At 36.7% G+C, this 17,252-nt stretch overlaps 1 protein-coding gene across 2 annotated transcripts in view; it reads right to left on the reverse strand.

Annotated features, from left to right (window-relative positions):
* Window positions 1-12,134: 12,134 nt before the first annotated feature.
* Window positions 12,135-17,252, reverse strand: part of TBC1D19 (TBC1 domain family member 19) — a 52,386-nt gene continuing 47,268 nt past the window's right edge. For both annotated transcript variants that reach the window (XM_082051339.1, XM_082051338.1), the window contains 5 exons: window positions 16,989-17,098; window positions 15,675-15,766; window positions 14,835-14,950; window positions 13,625-13,695; window positions 12,135-12,627 (listed from right to left, as the gene is read on the reverse strand). In XM_082051339.1, the coding sequence (XP_081907465.1) occupies window positions 12,553-12,627; window positions 13,625-13,695; window positions 14,835-14,950; window positions 15,675-15,766; window positions 16,989-17,098 (464 nt within the window). In that variant the 3' untranslated portion in view covers window positions 12,135-12,552. The remainder of the gene's footprint in view (window positions 12,628-13,624; window positions 13,696-14,834; window positions 14,951-15,674; window positions 15,767-16,988; window positions 17,099-17,252) is intronic.

Below are 17,252 nucleotides of genomic sequence, written 5' to 3' on the forward strand. Positions count from 1 at the left end.
ATTGGAATTGAAAGAATGGAAATGACTTAAAACATTTTCCTTAATTGATGAGAGTATTAGTTTTTATGATCTTCTTATCAATGACCAAGTGTCTAGGTATCTCTCAAATGAGGAAATTGCCTGGTAGTAAGCTAAAATGCTGATAAAATGACAAAATGTCTTTCAATCAGTGGGAAGGAGCAGACATCAACTGTAAACTAGGGCTTTAGATCTGCAAAGAACTTTTTGATTATGTCTCCTAATTTTAGATGTTTTTTTCAATCAGTATTGTAGAGTTCAAACTAGTATTCAAACTAGTATTGCAGAGGATTTTCTCCTATAAAACTTAAAAAGCAAAGCAGAAATATGAAAAAAAGTATTGAAAAATACTCATTATTCAGCAAATGTTCATTGCAGCTGCAGCTGCTATTTGCATGGAAGACTTACTTATGCTTTTTTTCAATTTGTTGAGTTCTTTATGGGAACAAAGATGGCAATCCAGCTAGAAGATGATGGGTAGGCAGATTGTGGTTGGATGTTGTTTATTTCAAAAATAAATAAAGACTCGAACAGTTTAGACAAGATCTGGAGGCACATCTGGAGATACCAAATCTGAAGGAAAACAAAAGCAGAATGAGTGAATAAAATATTTCAGGCAGCACTATGACTTCTGGAATCTGCAGCAAGAGCCAACCAGCTTACCTGGATACAATCTTGCTGGTGATGGAGGGGGAAAACCTTGCTGTTTGACTGAATATTATTTGGCATGTCAGTTAGATTACAACGAAGTGATGGCTTGTTATATGTTTTGACAGCTAAAAGACATTTGAGAGTAACACAAAAACACTTGTGGAAATGAATACATTACAGATTAAGGCGATCAGAAGTATGTTAAATACTGTGAAGGGACAGTCTTGGAGAACATTATGTGATTGAGTCCTTCTCCTCATCTGGTCTACTTAGAGTATTCCTCTTAACTTTTTTTGCTAAAATGGGTTGCTTGGCCTTCTGCAGTCTGGCATCTTATTAAATTTTAAGAAGGTTTTTATTGTGGCAATTTTACATGCCCAGTAAAGTCATAAGCAGTTAATTTGTATTTCAAACTCTCTTTAAATTATCAGTGTAATAATTATTGATGTTTAATGCACAGCAGTATTACACAACCAATCCATACACTAAAAATAATTTGCTTGCCATCTTTCTCTTTCAGTAATGCAAGTACTCAACCCACTTCAGCACAGAAGTGATATGTATAGACATGACTCACTGAAAAAGGCTATCGCAGGGGGAAGGAACTACAGATAATTTCAATGTGTTATATATATATATGTATATATAAAAGAAAAATCCAGCATGTACATTTTTTTTCTTTCACTTTCTCTGAATCTCAGTAATTCTCTAAATCCACCCTTACCTACAGCAGAGACAGTCAGTGCTTTGTGTCTGCTTATTCCCTCCCTTCCTGATAGACAGGAAACAAGGAAAAAAATTACAGTCAGGTGGTGATAAGAGTCAATACTGTGCATGACTAGCTTTTATCTTTTAACAAGTATGCCGATCAACTGTGATGAAGAAAACAGAATAAAATTCACAGTTTTAAAAAATATCATTTAGATATAGTAATTTAGCACATACTCATGATTGTAGCAAGGACTGAAGTCTGTCTCCTGAAGCACATTTAGGGATGTTTTCACTATGAGAAAAAAGTTCCCACTCACTTGCAACAGGAACTATTCAGGATGGAGTCCACCTATTCAGGCTGGTATTGCTGTGCTGGGGGATCAGCTGTAATTTCCTCAGTGGCTGGAAAGTAAATGTTGCATTAAAATTATGTGAGTAGTAACTTTCAGTATATTTTTATTCTGCCTATATAAGGAGCTAAAGCCCTGTTAGTTCCTAACGTACAGACCTGCTCTGTACCTGAATGAGCATGGTCATTAAAATGTTGTTGGATTAATTATTTATAATGGAAATAATTTGCCCCTTAAAGTAAAAATTTGGGATAAGAACAAAAAATATTTGTGACCTTTGAAGAAGCAAAAAGGAAGTGACCACAGCTTTTCCTTCAAGTGTGGTTCTGGTAGTTTTAGCAGCTGTTGATTGAAAAGTAGTCAGTAAACCTGAGGCCAGAGCTTGAGTGAGTAGGAAATTATATTCTCATGATCTGTGACTAGCAGATAGTAATAAAAAGCCCAGTGAGCGCATGTATCATGTGTAAATACAATTCTATTGTCAGGTGGTTTGTGGTGGATTGAACTGGCTGCTCTGAGGTCAGAGCAAGCAGACGGTTTCCTGGAATTTCTGCAGGCAAGTTGCACATCCTGTAAACAGGAGCTCTCGGGATCTATCACAACTCCATGGCACATACTGCCAGCTACTGTGAGTGACACGGCACCTAATATATAAGATCATTCTGCAAAGGCAAAGACAGCTAGTCTCAAATCACCTAGAAAGTTGAAGGAGGTATGGAAACTACTGCTCAGAAAATCAAATAACGGGTATTTTGTCTTTGTCTCAATTTTTTTTATGTTTTGGTTTGGGTAATAGGGAAAAAAACATTGGAGGCCATATTCTCAGGTACTAGGTCATTGGAAACAGACTGTCTTCCTGCTTTCAGATACAACCTCGGTCATTTGGCATTATGACTTGCTACAAACACCTGTATTCCTTAGGTAAAAACAAACAAAAAAAAAGAAGGAGAGTGAAATTTCATCCATTGCTTACATGTAGAGAAACAGTATGTACTGCTCATTTTGTTCTGGTTTGCTTTGCAAGTTGTGATACTTGGAGGGTTGTGTGCAATGCACTAAACTTCCCCAGGCAGTGGAGCTAAATTACCTTCACAATCTTCCTCAAATCTGGACTTTTTTATTCCTCTTTCTGCCTTCATGATGAAACTGGGAGGGTTTTGGTTAGGAGTGGGACAAGAAAATTCTGTATTTGGTGAAGCTTGTCAGTTTCTCTGATATGACCTGTTTAGGACTTACTTATCTACTATTTAATTAGTTTTATCAGTTCTTTTTAAACTCTTCATGGTGGTTAACAGGAAACACACAGAAGGGCTCAACTAAATGTTAGACATCTATAATAAATCAGAGACAGTCAACTCCTGATCCCTTTAGAGTCAATAGACAGTAATGGGAATTTCCAGAAGGTTGTTCATTGCACAGCAAAATAAGCATTTAGATCAGACAACTTTTCCTTTTAAACACTTGTTTGTCTCCATTGACAATAAAGGAAGCCTTGCAAAACTATTTTAGCCATTTAACTGCTAGATTTCTATAGTAAGTTTAACTAGATCCTGCTCTACATGTCTTGCCATTAAACACACACACCACACACACAAATGAGTAGGGAGTGAGAAGAGACGCAAATCAGCTTCCAGAAAAAAAAAGAAACTGAATGTTCATTTGTCTCTTATCCACTAGGGAATGACCCACAGCAAGTGGTCTTGATGCTTTTCCATATGTCTTAATTCATGTCCTTGGGAATCTGAATAACTTATAGGCCTTACTGAAATGATATACGTAGAAAACAACCATAAAGGTAAATACTTACAGTATGTAAGCATTGGAACAGGCATCCAGTAGCAATGGGTAAACCTTTCGTTATGATTTGGTATTTGCCATTGTATTTAAGCTCAAGTTAGTCCAGAGAGTATCTTCAGAACCAGTCTTGAAGGACTAAGGAGAGATGCAGAGAAGTACCTGATTCCAAAGATGCATTCCAAGTGGGAATAACTGCGCTAATACGGGCGGCATTTCCCTTCACCTGGAACCAGGATTTGTGATCCTTCAAAATAGGAAGGTTTTATATCACTCCAGGACTGGTACCTTCTACACAATCTTGGTATTTTTGTAATCTGAAAAAAGAAGGACAAGCTCAAGAAGCAGTTAGCTACAAAATCAAAAAATTAGATTGCTAACGTCTCCTGAATTATAAAGGCTTGAGGTAGATGTGGCACCTGTCCAGAGTTACTGGGGAAACCATGAACTACGGCAGTGGGTGTTGTTCCTTAAAGCAGGGTGGTTGCCTTGTCCGGGGAGTTTTAAGCTGGAAAGAGCACAATGCATGGTGTACTTCTTAAATTCCAATAACTCCTCCTTTTAGGTCTGACAGATCACCTGTAAACTTATGCTAAAAAAAAGGGCTAGTGAAAATTTAAAACACATATTACAAAGGAAATAAAAAGCTAAAATACCTAGCATTAATTCTCACTAAAATCTTATTACAGCACTGAGTGTCGTGTCTGTCCCATAATAACCCTGCCTTTGAATGGCCCAGTCTCACCAAAAGCAGAGTATGTGGTGTTGACCTGTTTTCATTGGAACAATTTTCTGAGCAGTATCAGTAACCATCTCTCTATTTAAATGTCTGGACTGAATTCAGGAGAGAGACATTTATCCTGCACTTATCATTTAATAATCTCGCCATGGTGTTTTCAAAAAAGGGGCAAAATTTCAGCCCAGAGAAAACTGAAAAGCTGTTTAGATTTCCACTGAGAACATATTCATTTTACTTGGGTTGGGTCCAGTTTTCTGAGAGATCTTCAGTAGATTCTACAAAGAACAAAAAGGACAGTTCAACTGCAAATATTTTTCATTAAACTGTTTGGAACTTGTGGAAAAAAAAGTATTTATGAAGGGCTACTTCTTTTATAACATTTTATATTGCATATGTCTGCTGCTGAAAAAAGGTGATCTTTTCATTTGTAAAAGTACAACAGATTAAATTGAGATTTTATAAAAATGTTCAGAATTGCTTAGCTATAAGAATACTAACCTTGAGTTGAAAACACAGCTAGAATAACCATAAGAATTACAGTTCCTGCTTCTGAAATAGGAAAATACATATTTATATTAATTCCTTTATTCAACGGAAAAAAAAATGACATATCAATAGGCAAAGATAGACCTTGCATGTCAGAGAGAGCCTTACTTTTTTATTAAAAACAAACCAAACCCAAAATTTATTTAAAAAAAAAAATCAAGATTTTTATCAGCTTCTGGGAGAAATTTTTACCATTTTGTAGAGCCCAGGCAAGGTCTGACAAACTAGAAAAAAATGTAAGGCCTCTAACACACAAATTTCTATTTTACATATTGTACATATCATATAAGATGATAATTTTTTTAAAATTCTTTGCCTAGATTTCACCATTCTCTGGAAACGTTCTATTCTTATGTTCTAGAAGACTGCATGAAGATCTAGTGTATGCGAAACAAGTTTATTTGTACAAGCGAGCATCCTGACCCCTTCCTCAACCCAAGCCTAGTAGTACAGGGGAGTTTTATGAGTGGCAGAGAATAATGGGAATCTATTCCATCACCTGCTTGACAGTTAGTACACACACTGCCCTGTGTGCCTTCTTTCAAGGCCAAGGTGCTCAATATGGTTTCAGACAGGTTTTTTTCCGGCTTTGAGTGAGCTCATAGGGTACCATCCAGCCTGAGAAACTTGGCACTCATTTTGGTGTCTGTAACTTCACTGCTTCTGTCTCGTTCTCTCCTTCTCACTGACAACCCGACAGGTACGCACTCGTCCTTTCTCCACACGCTTCCTCCAGGTTTGCGTTCAGAACTGTGACAGAAGATGTCCAGGAAAACATCCTGGGCACCAGTTCCTGCTGTTGTGGGAGGACTGCACTGACAGGAAGGTCTTTGATGGATTTGGTTTTCTAAGATTTCAAGCCTCTATTTAGGTGTTTCTTAACCTGCAAAGCCCAAACATCTACTAGTTCCATCTTTTAACTGTGGCCTTTCAGGTCTGAATATTGATTATCTGCCTAAATAAAAAATACACGCTGTAAACTGTCTCTCTACTATAATACTCACCCTTTATCCGTATCACCACCTAATGCAGAAGTGGACTGTTGTCAAATCTTTAAAGTTTTTCCAGGATTTCCTCATAACAGATTAAAAACAATATCTTTCTTAGTCCTAATCAGAAATGTTTGTATTTTCTTTAAGCCATAAACAGTAATTCACAAAGACAGGAAAACACAAAACTATGGAAGCATAATGAATATTCCAAAAAGGGAAGAGAGGGGAAGATAAAGCTTCGGAACAGAAACATCTAGTGGTAAAAGTCTGAACTTCAAAATTTATACTAATACATCAAAAAGACATTTTCTCTTTCATATGATTAACAAACCTTACTCAAGCTTTTAAATTAGAAATAATTAATTCAGAAGCACCTTTTTATGTTTTAATTGACATATATGTTTTTATTGCTGACTAAAGATGCAATATAAAGTCAGTAGAAGAAAGTGTACATTGTTAAATATATAAATAGAAAATGATTCATTTTTGGTGTTGCGGAGATGATAATATACAGAATTTGAGCACCTTTTCCCACAAGACTTTCCTTTCTTGAATCGCTTTCCACATAGTAGAAGAGTATTTTGTGAGAGTGGCACAGAGGTGGGGACAGGTTCTCCTGCCTGTGTGTTAACTGTGAGGGGTATTAACACTGGTAACGCTACTTTCCCATGCCTGTCAGTTAACTGCAGTGTCTTCAGAAACTGGTTATGGTTAAAATATCTCAAATGTATCACAAACTAAAATTAAATATCTAAACATGTCTTTGTATTGGAAACTATGGAGTGACCTTCTTCACCACTAACGTGAATGCCGAAAGCAACCCAAACTTTCTTCACAAGCCAATTTTCCACAGTCAGAACTTCATGTTAACATTAATGAACCAAGACTGTGCTTCAAAGCAATGATTATGTTTTTGTAACCCAGAAGCACTTACAAAAAGAGATGGAAAGGGAAAACATTGTGACACTAGACGTTTTCAAAGAAATTTAGATAATAAATAATTCTGAACAGATACAAAATTAATTATTATTGCTTTTTACAGCATATATTTGTGCTGATTTACTACTTATAATTGGGCTAATTAAGAGCATCACTACTCTAAATAGAGCTTTTCAGAAAAAAATAACAAAATATACCATTCATGGAATGCACAACTGTTGAATAAAATGAACTATCAGATGATACCCACTAAAACATGCTATATGGCTATAATATAATATATTTTTCTTTGACTATCAAATTCCAATTTGCCTCTTAGCAACATGATACAGATTTTCTTTTGTTTAAAACAAAACACAGAAATTGGTCGCATGCTTTGCCTTGCGCAAATAGTGAGCTTTTAATGCTTTGTTCAATATTGCATTTATTTTGGTCATAATCCCAAAAGAAACAATTTGTTCAAACTGTTCAGCCAAACACAATGTCATTTGGCAAAGGACCATGGTCCATAAAACCAGTTCTCTAGAGATAATGGTTTGCACATACCAGTAGCCCAACATCTAGAACAATGCACTGATTCTGAAATACGGGCAAATAGAGGTCTTGCTATGTCTTCCCTCACAGACCCTGCAGTTCACCTTCTGTACCCAGCAATGTCTGACAATACACGGAATCAGGTGAACCTCCCAGTTTGCAAAAAGCAGTATTACTGCTCTTCCCTCCAGTTATTTTCAGGCTGATCCCCAGTCATTATTTAGCACAGTTAGACTGCGTTACAGTTGTCTATGTATTGCAGTCTTACAAAGTGTGGTGAACCCAGGACAAACATCCTATTCTAACCATATTTTTGTTCTGTCCCCATTAAGATCTGCACTGTTTGTCATCAGCAAAGACACAAGTATCCTGAGGTGCTTCTCAAACGTGTAATTGACCTGCATGGCCATAATTTGGTAGGTATACTATTAATTGCCTAATTAAAAAAATACAAAGATGAGGCATTTTAACCCTGTTCTAAAGCACTGCACAACAGTTCCATTACTGGAACAAAATGATCTTCCCTTGCATTAATAGCTGTGTTAAGGTATTGAAAGAGCCGAGCATGAACTGCACAAGAAAAAGAAATCTCTCAGTGATTTCAATTAGCAGCACAGCTTATTCTGTATCCTAGAGATTTCAGATTATTCTGTGGTTATTTACTACAATAAGTGGTTCTTGCAGAACTGTTCACAGACACGCAGTCCCTCATAACAAGTATTGCCTTGTGCTGAAAGCCTGAAGCCTCCGGAAGGGTTTTTTCCCCCCTCTCATGCTGCATCCAACAGCTGTAAAAGCAAAACAAAACAAACAGCAACAACGAAAAACACCGCAGTTATCCTGCAGCACTTCTGAAAACCAGTACCGTTCATACAGCTGTCTGGAAGGGGAATTATTCACAGGGACAGTTCTCCTGGTGGTGCTGCCCAGGAGGACAGGATGGCTGGCGAATGCTCCCTCTGACGGCCATTCCCCCAGGGACCTCGCCTTGGCCCTGGTCCTAGTCCTGGTCCTGGCTTTTTCTTGGCCCTGGTCCAGGCTCTTTCTTGGCCCCGGTCCTAGCCCAGGTCCTGGCCCTGCTGCCTTCCCTGCCCAGTGGCTGCACAGGAGGGGAGTTTCTGGGGCCGGAGGAAGCCGGCTGTGGCTGGCTGTACAAAACACAAAGCTCTGTTGATCTCAAATGCTCTCCTCAGCTAATTGCCTTTCCTGTCTGGGCTTTGGGGATGAAAACAGGCGGCGCAGCAGCGTCCGCCCGCAGCCAGGCATGGACAGGAGCAGCCTTTGGGAAAGGAGGGACAAGGAAGAGCCCAGCAGCTTCCGCCAGCCCTGCTGCATCCTCCCGCCCGCCCCCGCTTCCTCACCTAAAAGACTGGACAGAATTCTTTAACGATTTCTTACAATATGTCAAAAGGCTCTTCCCCTTTCTCACTGAAGATAGAGCCATACAGTTTTGTAGTATATTTCAGTATCTTTTAATTAAACTCTTATTTATTATTAATAAGTGGCTCACTAAATTGCTTTCTCCCAGCTGATCTTTACACACCAATTCTGTTTAATTAAATTCCTTCAGTCTTGTTGGAAAAATTCTATAAAATTTGTTAGATAACAGTAAGAGGCATATGCTTGGGCATTTTTTTTTTTTCTAGTTTCTGGTAACAAGTAGAAATTTGTCTTAAAATGGAGTCTCTTTCCAGCCTTTTCCCTTTATTGGGATACCCAACTGTTTTATGGTCTCCATACTCTCTTGATTTCTCATAATAAAATTCGTTACTACGACAAAAAAAAATCCACTAAAAAGTAGAAACTGTTCCAGTTATTCAATTGTTCCATTACCCAGCCATCAGGATTTAAGTTTCAGTATCTTTTTGGAAGTACTGAACAAGATAACTTGGGTGCATTTTTAGACAAGCCTATTTACTTTCATGTGTTTTAAAACAGTCTATTTGACATTACAAGAAACCTTTGACAGACCACAGCCAGAATCCTAAGGTAAGCAGCAAAAGAAAAAATCAATCTGTATGTATAAACACGGAGACAATTGGTTCTTGAACAGAAATGTCTGTTCATATTGATTTCATATAGGGAGGAACAGACGAAGAAGAACAATTTGGCTAAATTGAGCCATTGAAGATTCATCTGAGCCTGTTTAAATAGGTGTAATTATGAATTTAGATATGATTCTACTATCAAAATCTGGCCATTACTTATAACAGCAAAAAAAGAAAAAGGAATTTTAGGAATTTGCAAGTCAAATGATAGACCACAGACATCAACAGGTTTGATCTGGTCTCCAAAGTTAAAGAATTAAATAATCAATACGACTTACATATACAAGAGAAGCATCTAGCTGAAAGATAGAAACCAGTCATTTTAATATTAAACAAAAATATTTTAAATGAGTGTTATTTAAGCAAGGGAGATTAAAAATACAAATATCAGCCAGAATCTGAAAAATGGTATTTTGTTGGAACTAAAATGAGAAATTATGGAGAGCATGAAAACAATACATCTTCAGCAAAAGCAATTTTTAAAAATATATTTTAAAAATATACAAAAATCTAACAGTAGAGTTGAAGTCTAAGGAGAGGATCTGGTTCATTTTAAGTCTCATCTTAATCTCATTTTTAAAGCAACTATCCTCATTATGCCGGTATACGTGTATGTGTGTGTGTGCGCATCTACCAGTGTTTCAAGAAAATCTGACTTATATATTGTGTCTCAAAAAAGTCAACTTAAACATTTCACAAAAGGCAGCTGAGGTCTTTGAGATATTTGCTGCCACAGCTGGTCCATACAACACCTGGCTCAAGAGCTGCATGCAGCCCGTGAAGCCTTTGGCACAGCGGCACCCCAGGCTGACGGGGGGCCCAGCTGCGGCACTCAGCGCGAGCTGAAGACGTGTGTTGGTCCACACGAGCCACAGACCATAAGGTCCCCTGTCCCACCATCAGGAAAAATGAGGGTGGAGGTCAGGAAGGGGAGTTTAAATACTCCAATGGGGAAGGCAGAGGGGACCCAAGGGAGATGAGAGATTGTTCAGATGAATAAAAAGACACCAAGTCAGAGGAAAACAGACCATATTCTGTTAGTTGCAGAACTGCTTGTTCAAACAAGAACCTTACACTCTCTATCTCTGCCTACTTAGAACATTTTCAAAACTATTGAAAACGAGAAAAAATATCATTCAAAAATCGCAATATGGAATGGGTTAAGGTAATGTTCAGATTCTGCACCATGTACTTGCACAGAGCGGTGGGAATTAGGGGGGTCAGCAGGCCTCTAGGGAATCTCCCTTGCTATTTAGTAAGTACTTCTAATTCCCTTAACAGTGACAGTAACCACATCACCTCACCATGGTGACCTTAGTGAGCCTTGTGACTGCTTTGTAACACTATGGTTTCTAAATTGCTACCCGATCTTACAGATTTTTAAAACTGCAACATGCTGCATTTTTAGAGGTAGATGTGCATTATATGTGTTGTTCTGAAAATGAAATAAGGTCTTGTGGTTAATACACAAACTGAGCATCCTGAGGTATAAACAGGAATTCAGGAGAGGAGACACTGCTTGCATTGTTTAGGAATTTACTCTTTAATCTTTAGCAAATCACTTTTTCTTTCTATGCCTCCATTCTCCATAGATAAAAGAGGGTAATACTTGCTTTAAGGATAAAAGCTGTCACATATGTCCTCTTTTTAAAAACTAAATGTCATAGAGAAGTCTCTAGTTAAACAGTTTAAAAAAAACCCAAAAACAACAACGACAAAACCCACACAAACCATTTCTTGCAAATATTAAGATCAATTTTCTTTGTTATCCAGAACAAAATTTCCCCCAATATTCTCATTCGACAGGTCATACCTGTTAAGCAGTTTGGTTTTTTATATAAGAAGGGATCATACAGAGTCCACACCTTTACTTTTTGAAAAATTAGCCTTAAAAATTTACTAGTAGTCTATAAAAGTTCAGTACGTTTCTTACTACATTATCCTGACAAAGACAACAAGAATCATAGACATAAAGCTCATAAACCTATCTGACACTACGTCTTAGATCACCATTCAGATGACTTTTGTGCAAACTATGAAGGATTCATATTTCACTGTCATACATTTGGTATGTATGACAAATGATGACAACTATATGTATGTAAATTGAGCAAAGATAAAAGTCCTATGGCAAATGCAGTGGCTGTATCACCCATTATGTTCTTTTAACTCTGATCCTTTTTCAGGTAGTAAGATACACTTAATCAAATCAGACTATTGATTCCAACTTTGGTAGCAAACAAATCAGTGGAAAAAGCTGGAAGACGTCACAAAAAGGTACGATCACTACCAGACAACAAGCCAGCGTGACAGTGTAGTGACAATCCGTCACACATCGATATGAGTTGGGATTCTGAACTGAAGCCTGAGCTGCTGAATCAGAGAAGCTGGAAAACTGGCAAAGGCACAGCACTGTGCTCCCCGAGGGGTGTGGGGCACAGCAAAAGGACTCCTGGCATCGGGCTCAGGGAATAGTTTGGCTCATGTAAGGACTGGCTCCAACAAGCTCTGGAGGAAGCTATGCTCAGGCCTTCTCTGCAGGGGAACATATTTTACAACATGGGGCCTGTGATGGAACTCTGGGTAGGAGTTTAGAAGACGCCTGAGATAGCTGTATACCTAACTGAAGATGAATGGGGAATGCATGACTACATCTTTGTATATGAAAAGAACAAACAGAAGTTTATTCTCTATTTAACATGACGAAGAACATGGAGAAAATTTATATGAAGAGAATAAAAAAGACAGAGACAGCAGAGCTGATGTATGATCTCACGTTTTTCTTAGAAAATGAGAAAACATTCTTGCAAGTTAAAAGTATCTTTATTTTCTCAATTGACAGTATTTGAGTTGATAACCTCTAAGCCGTGAGCATGAAAAAGTAACTTCATATTAAAAGAGAGCTTTTCCAACTCCAACATTAACATCACAACACTCAGATCACAAGTTACATTTACTTTATTTAATTTAATACTACATGCATTTTAGACACTGATTCATATTGTTTATTTGCACAGGTAGCAATTCTTAATGTGAAAGTAAGAATTCAGTAGCATGCACTGCACACATTTGTGTGCAAAGTTATTGTTCTCAGTTCAGAAATTTTTAGGTCATGATTTCTAAATTAGTAGTATACATACAGCTTAATTTTGGTTTTATGCAGACATTGCATAGTTGATTAGGCTTCTTAAGAAAGACTGGAACTGTGGTACCAGTATTGTTGAAGCAGATCAAGTGACAGTAGCAAACAAGAAGATTTGAAGAAGAGGCATAACTTTCAGGGTTGACAGGTCAGCAAGTACAGCCTAGGATAAAACAACAAAAAGGCTTGTTAAACCTGACATTTAAATCAAATTTCTTTAAACCAAGACAAAAAGTCAGAAAAAGATTCAAATACTACAATACTAACAATAATTAGATTCAGACCTGACTAGAAACAAAATATGCTGTTTTATGTTAGTGCCTTATTGTATTATTCTTCATTTTAATATTTCAAAGAAAAAGCATATGTTTATGTATATAAACCAAGTAACTTTATTTTAGCCATTAGCCTTCAAATACACATGGCATCATGGGTGAATAAGGGGTCTAACATTTCAACTTGCTTCTAAAAATAATTGGGAATTAAGAATCCTTATCCTGTGGCTTGGCTAGTACTTGTGAAGTAAGTCCGATGTAATGACTCAAATAGTCTAAGTCTTCTCATGAAAGTATGTTTAAAAACAACAAAAAAAAGAGGCATCACAAGCACTCAAAGTTTGAAAAAAACACATCACCAGGTTTTTGGGAAAAAATATATTTTAACAAATTGGTAGAGATAAACAATAATAATCTTCATCTTAATTACCTCTTTTCCTTCATTTCCCAGCTGTAAAATGACAACACTCACAGTAAAATTTCGGATTCAACATTGACAACAATAATTTTGCAAAATTTTTGTAATATCAAAAAGCATATAAGCAACTACATTAAAATGGACTGAGAAAAAAAGAGACAAACCTCCACAATATTTTGAAATCCCACACACATAAATTATATATAAAAATAGTAAAAAGATCAGATTGTATGAAGTAATTTTATAACATTGCATTTCTGTAAAATATATACTCCTTTATTTCTTTTTACTCCAGAAAAGCAACATTATGCACTGCATGTTGGCAGTTTCCTTAGTTTTTTATCTAAGGAAGAATTCAGGCAGAAAGATTTGCACTATGTACTATGTGCCATGTGAAGCTTAAGTTACTCTTGTTGGCAAAGCATCAGAAACTATTTCAATCTCCTCTAACTGAAACTTATCCTTACTTCAGCTGCAGCCAGTGATGTCACCTCCATCAGGTTGACTGCTCGGAAAGCAAACACGGCAGCTGCCAAGACTGAAAGAAAATGCCCAATATTTAAGTTGCTGACCTGTTAATTAGTGGTTAGAATTATTCTCGATGTAAAACACCAATTCTAACTCCCTTAGAGTAATTATTTTGATTCTGAAGAATAATATACAATGATGCATGGCTGTGTTTGAGTTTCTTTCGCTGTTCTTTAAAAGGATAGGAAAACCACAACATTCTTTCAGGAAAGTCTGACTGAAAATGCTTCATGTGACTAGCTTTTCAATTAAAGGGACAGGGTGATTTACAATTAGTTTGTTTCTAAGCCAATAACCTTAATTTATTGAAATAGCAGTATTTCAATCATGAATATTATATAATACTAATCAAAGTTCATTTGTTTTATCTTATGTAATTGTATCTCTCTACATAGCTGTCTTACATGCACAAATAGAACCAATTTTTTTTTTCTTCTCCTCTCCTCTCCTCTCCTCTCCTCTCCTCTCCTCTCCTCTCCTCTCCTCTCCTCTCCTCTCCTCTCCTCTCCTCTCCTCTCCTCTCCTCTCCTCTCCTCTCCTCTCCTCTCCTCTCCTCTCCTCTCCTCTCCTCTCCTCTCCTCTCCTCTCCTCTCCTCTCCACCTACTTTGTTTTTAAAATCTGACCCAACTGAAGATACATGTCCTTCCTTAGAACCCCCATCTAAAACTTTGCATAAAACTTAGCACAGAATTTCCTTTTAAAAAAATCAGTACAAAACACTCAAAGTCTCTTAAAAGATGGGGCTGTGAAAGAAGAAATCCAGCAAAATCTGGGGAATTCTCAGCTGCTCTAAGTACTGAATAAGTACTTGCCATAAATGAGCAACATAAATCTTGCATTTTGTGAAAGGCAATAATCTAATTTATTGTTACTGCTGAAGCTGAGAGAACACCCTATGTTCTATCTACAGAGCACTTGGTATTTTTGGAGTACTGTCATAAAAAAAATACCTCACATGGTTTTGTTAGAGATTTAGTATTTATGCAATTCTAGTTTTCTGAAAGTTATACTCTCTGACATGTAAGTAATCTGCTTTCAACATTCAAAGAGCAACTATTTTCTTCTTGTCACAAAACATACTCAAGCTAACATGTATTTGCCTTACATCCACCTGGACTTAAAACATTTTGTAAAAATAATTCTATTACCAGCAAGAATTTCTAGAGAGTTGTATCCCAGGATTCTGTCCCACAGAAGCAAGAGCTGATCTGTAGCTAAATAACCAGAAAATGCCCGTACCAGCCATTTAAATGAAATTCGTAGCCTGCAAACAAGTGATAAATTATAGTTATTATATTTCTGTATCCCATAATTATTAGACAAATCCTCTATAAACTGAAAATATTTTACTATTCTTCTGTATTTCTTTTCCAGGAAGAATAGCCATTTTTTCTCTTGCTGCATTAGCAATCAATGTTTCCCTTTGCAACAACCATGAGAAAACTATTAACATCTTGTTTGACAAAGTACTATTACTATAAAAACATTCCGACCGAACAAGCACATTAGATGGATCCGCAGCCATTATCACCCCCAATGTTTCATCCTTCTGCTTTTAAGATGGATACCAGTTATAACAGTAAGATTTTCAGGTTCTATTGCACTTGGTGCCATGAGCACACTATAGAATGACAGCCCCTTGCGCTCTCTCCCCTTCTGGTAGCTTCTGCTGTAACTAACGTATCTCTGTGTCTTCTCTCCCCCAGGAAATAAATCACTTAGTTCCATCAGATCTGACATGAATAACTGAAACTTAACTGAATAATGCAGCATTTCTCACAGAGCAATTCTCCTCTCTTCTTCATAGAACATGTAGTAGAAATGCACAAAGCACACATACGCATGTTAGAGAAAGGACTCCAATTGACTTTCAAGGAAAAATGCACTTTTAAATAATTTCCCATAGCTTTTAAACTAAAATACTACAGAACAGCATTTTCAGAAAATGAATCTGCAACATTTTTAACCAGTCAGAAAGAAGTACTTACGGCTGAGCCCCGATTTCTCGAAGGTGATAAAAGAGCTGGGGCAGATGGGTTTGTAGAAGAGTCTCGAACAGCAAACACAATGACACGATGCCCTAGTGAAACAAGATCACACCCTGAATACTAACACTCATCCTATCAAATCTGAGAGAACAGTATCAGCATTTAAGTATGCATGAACTTTTAATTCAAGTCATAAAACACTATTAGTGATACATTAATAACATACAGCTCACGTAAGCAGGACACAAGCAGCTCTAATACCTTCAGTCACTAGAGCCTTACTCCTACGATTCTATGTATTAGCAACATAACATATTTTCATAGTTCATTTCAGCTGTAAGTTACTTATGGTATTTGCATGTCAGGGTCTAAGTACTTAGCAGGTTATTATAATATGACCTACTTGACATAGTTCCCCTTTCATGAAATAGAACTCAGTTACACTATACATACACTAAAAATAAGAGGATGTGACAAATAATATATCTCTGATAACTAGAAACAAGCAGTAATGGGGATAATTACAAAAAGTTAAATGCAAACACATTTCAAAATTTGTTTTAAAAATTACCATGAAAATCAAAAGATTCCTGTCTGACCGGTTTCCCTGCTATTAATGACTGAAAGCACAATGCACAGCCTTGAAATGCTACATAAAGGAAAGGATTTTCTTTCAACCAGGAATTTTTTTTCAAAAATCAATGTAACTATTCAGCATTTTGTGAAGGAGAAAAAAAATTTACTATGTTTTATTCTTCAAAAATAGAAGATAAGCAAATTTCTACAACTGTCTTACATTCAAGACAGCTGTTCCTGGTCATAAACAGAATCAAATTATTTAAATTCATCTACTAGTGCTAAAAAGCATGTGCTATCACACAAAGATAATTGAGTTAAAGAAACAGGCATTCACTTGAAATCACTGAAACAATACCTGTAGATCTATGACTATATTTTAGTTCCTCTACCCCAGAAAACACTACACTGTGTGCACTTACATGTTATTGATAAAAATGAAAGCAAGTACATGTGACTTCTTGAACTAAGAAACCTATTACAGGAAAGACTTGATTCTCAAAAAAAAAAATCCCTCATAAAATGAGAACTATACTGTTTTAGAGTATATGATACTATATAGCAACAACTAACATTGACACAGAAAACAAAAATATCCAAATTGGAGTTACCTAATATTCTTTTCAAGCTTGCCTGAAGTACATACACATTTCAATTGCATACAAAATCACACCAATGTATATTATTGTTCCATAGCAAACTGAATATCAAGTGAGTTTTCATTCCCGATGAACTTACAGAGGCATGAGAAGAGATGGAATGGAGCCTGAAGAAAAATCTCACGTACATCTCACGGAATATCTGATACAATCTGGAAGGTTCATGGTACAGAAAGCAGAGTGGAGCAACTGAAAGGATAAAAAAATTATAATCGACTCAACACCGTAAACTGCTGAAAGAGCTCAATGATTAAGTGCATGAAGTATAAGGAGAAGTAATTTATAGTAGTACAATTTACAAAACCAATGCTAAACAAATTATTTAGAAAGAGAAATTCTAAAG

The sequence above is a fragment of the Streptopelia decaocto genome (assembly GCF_964273445.1).
Source record: "Streptopelia decaocto genome assembly, chromosome: 4".
Taxonomy (NCBI): Eukaryota; Metazoa; Chordata; class Aves; order Columbiformes; family Columbidae; genus Streptopelia; species Streptopelia decaocto.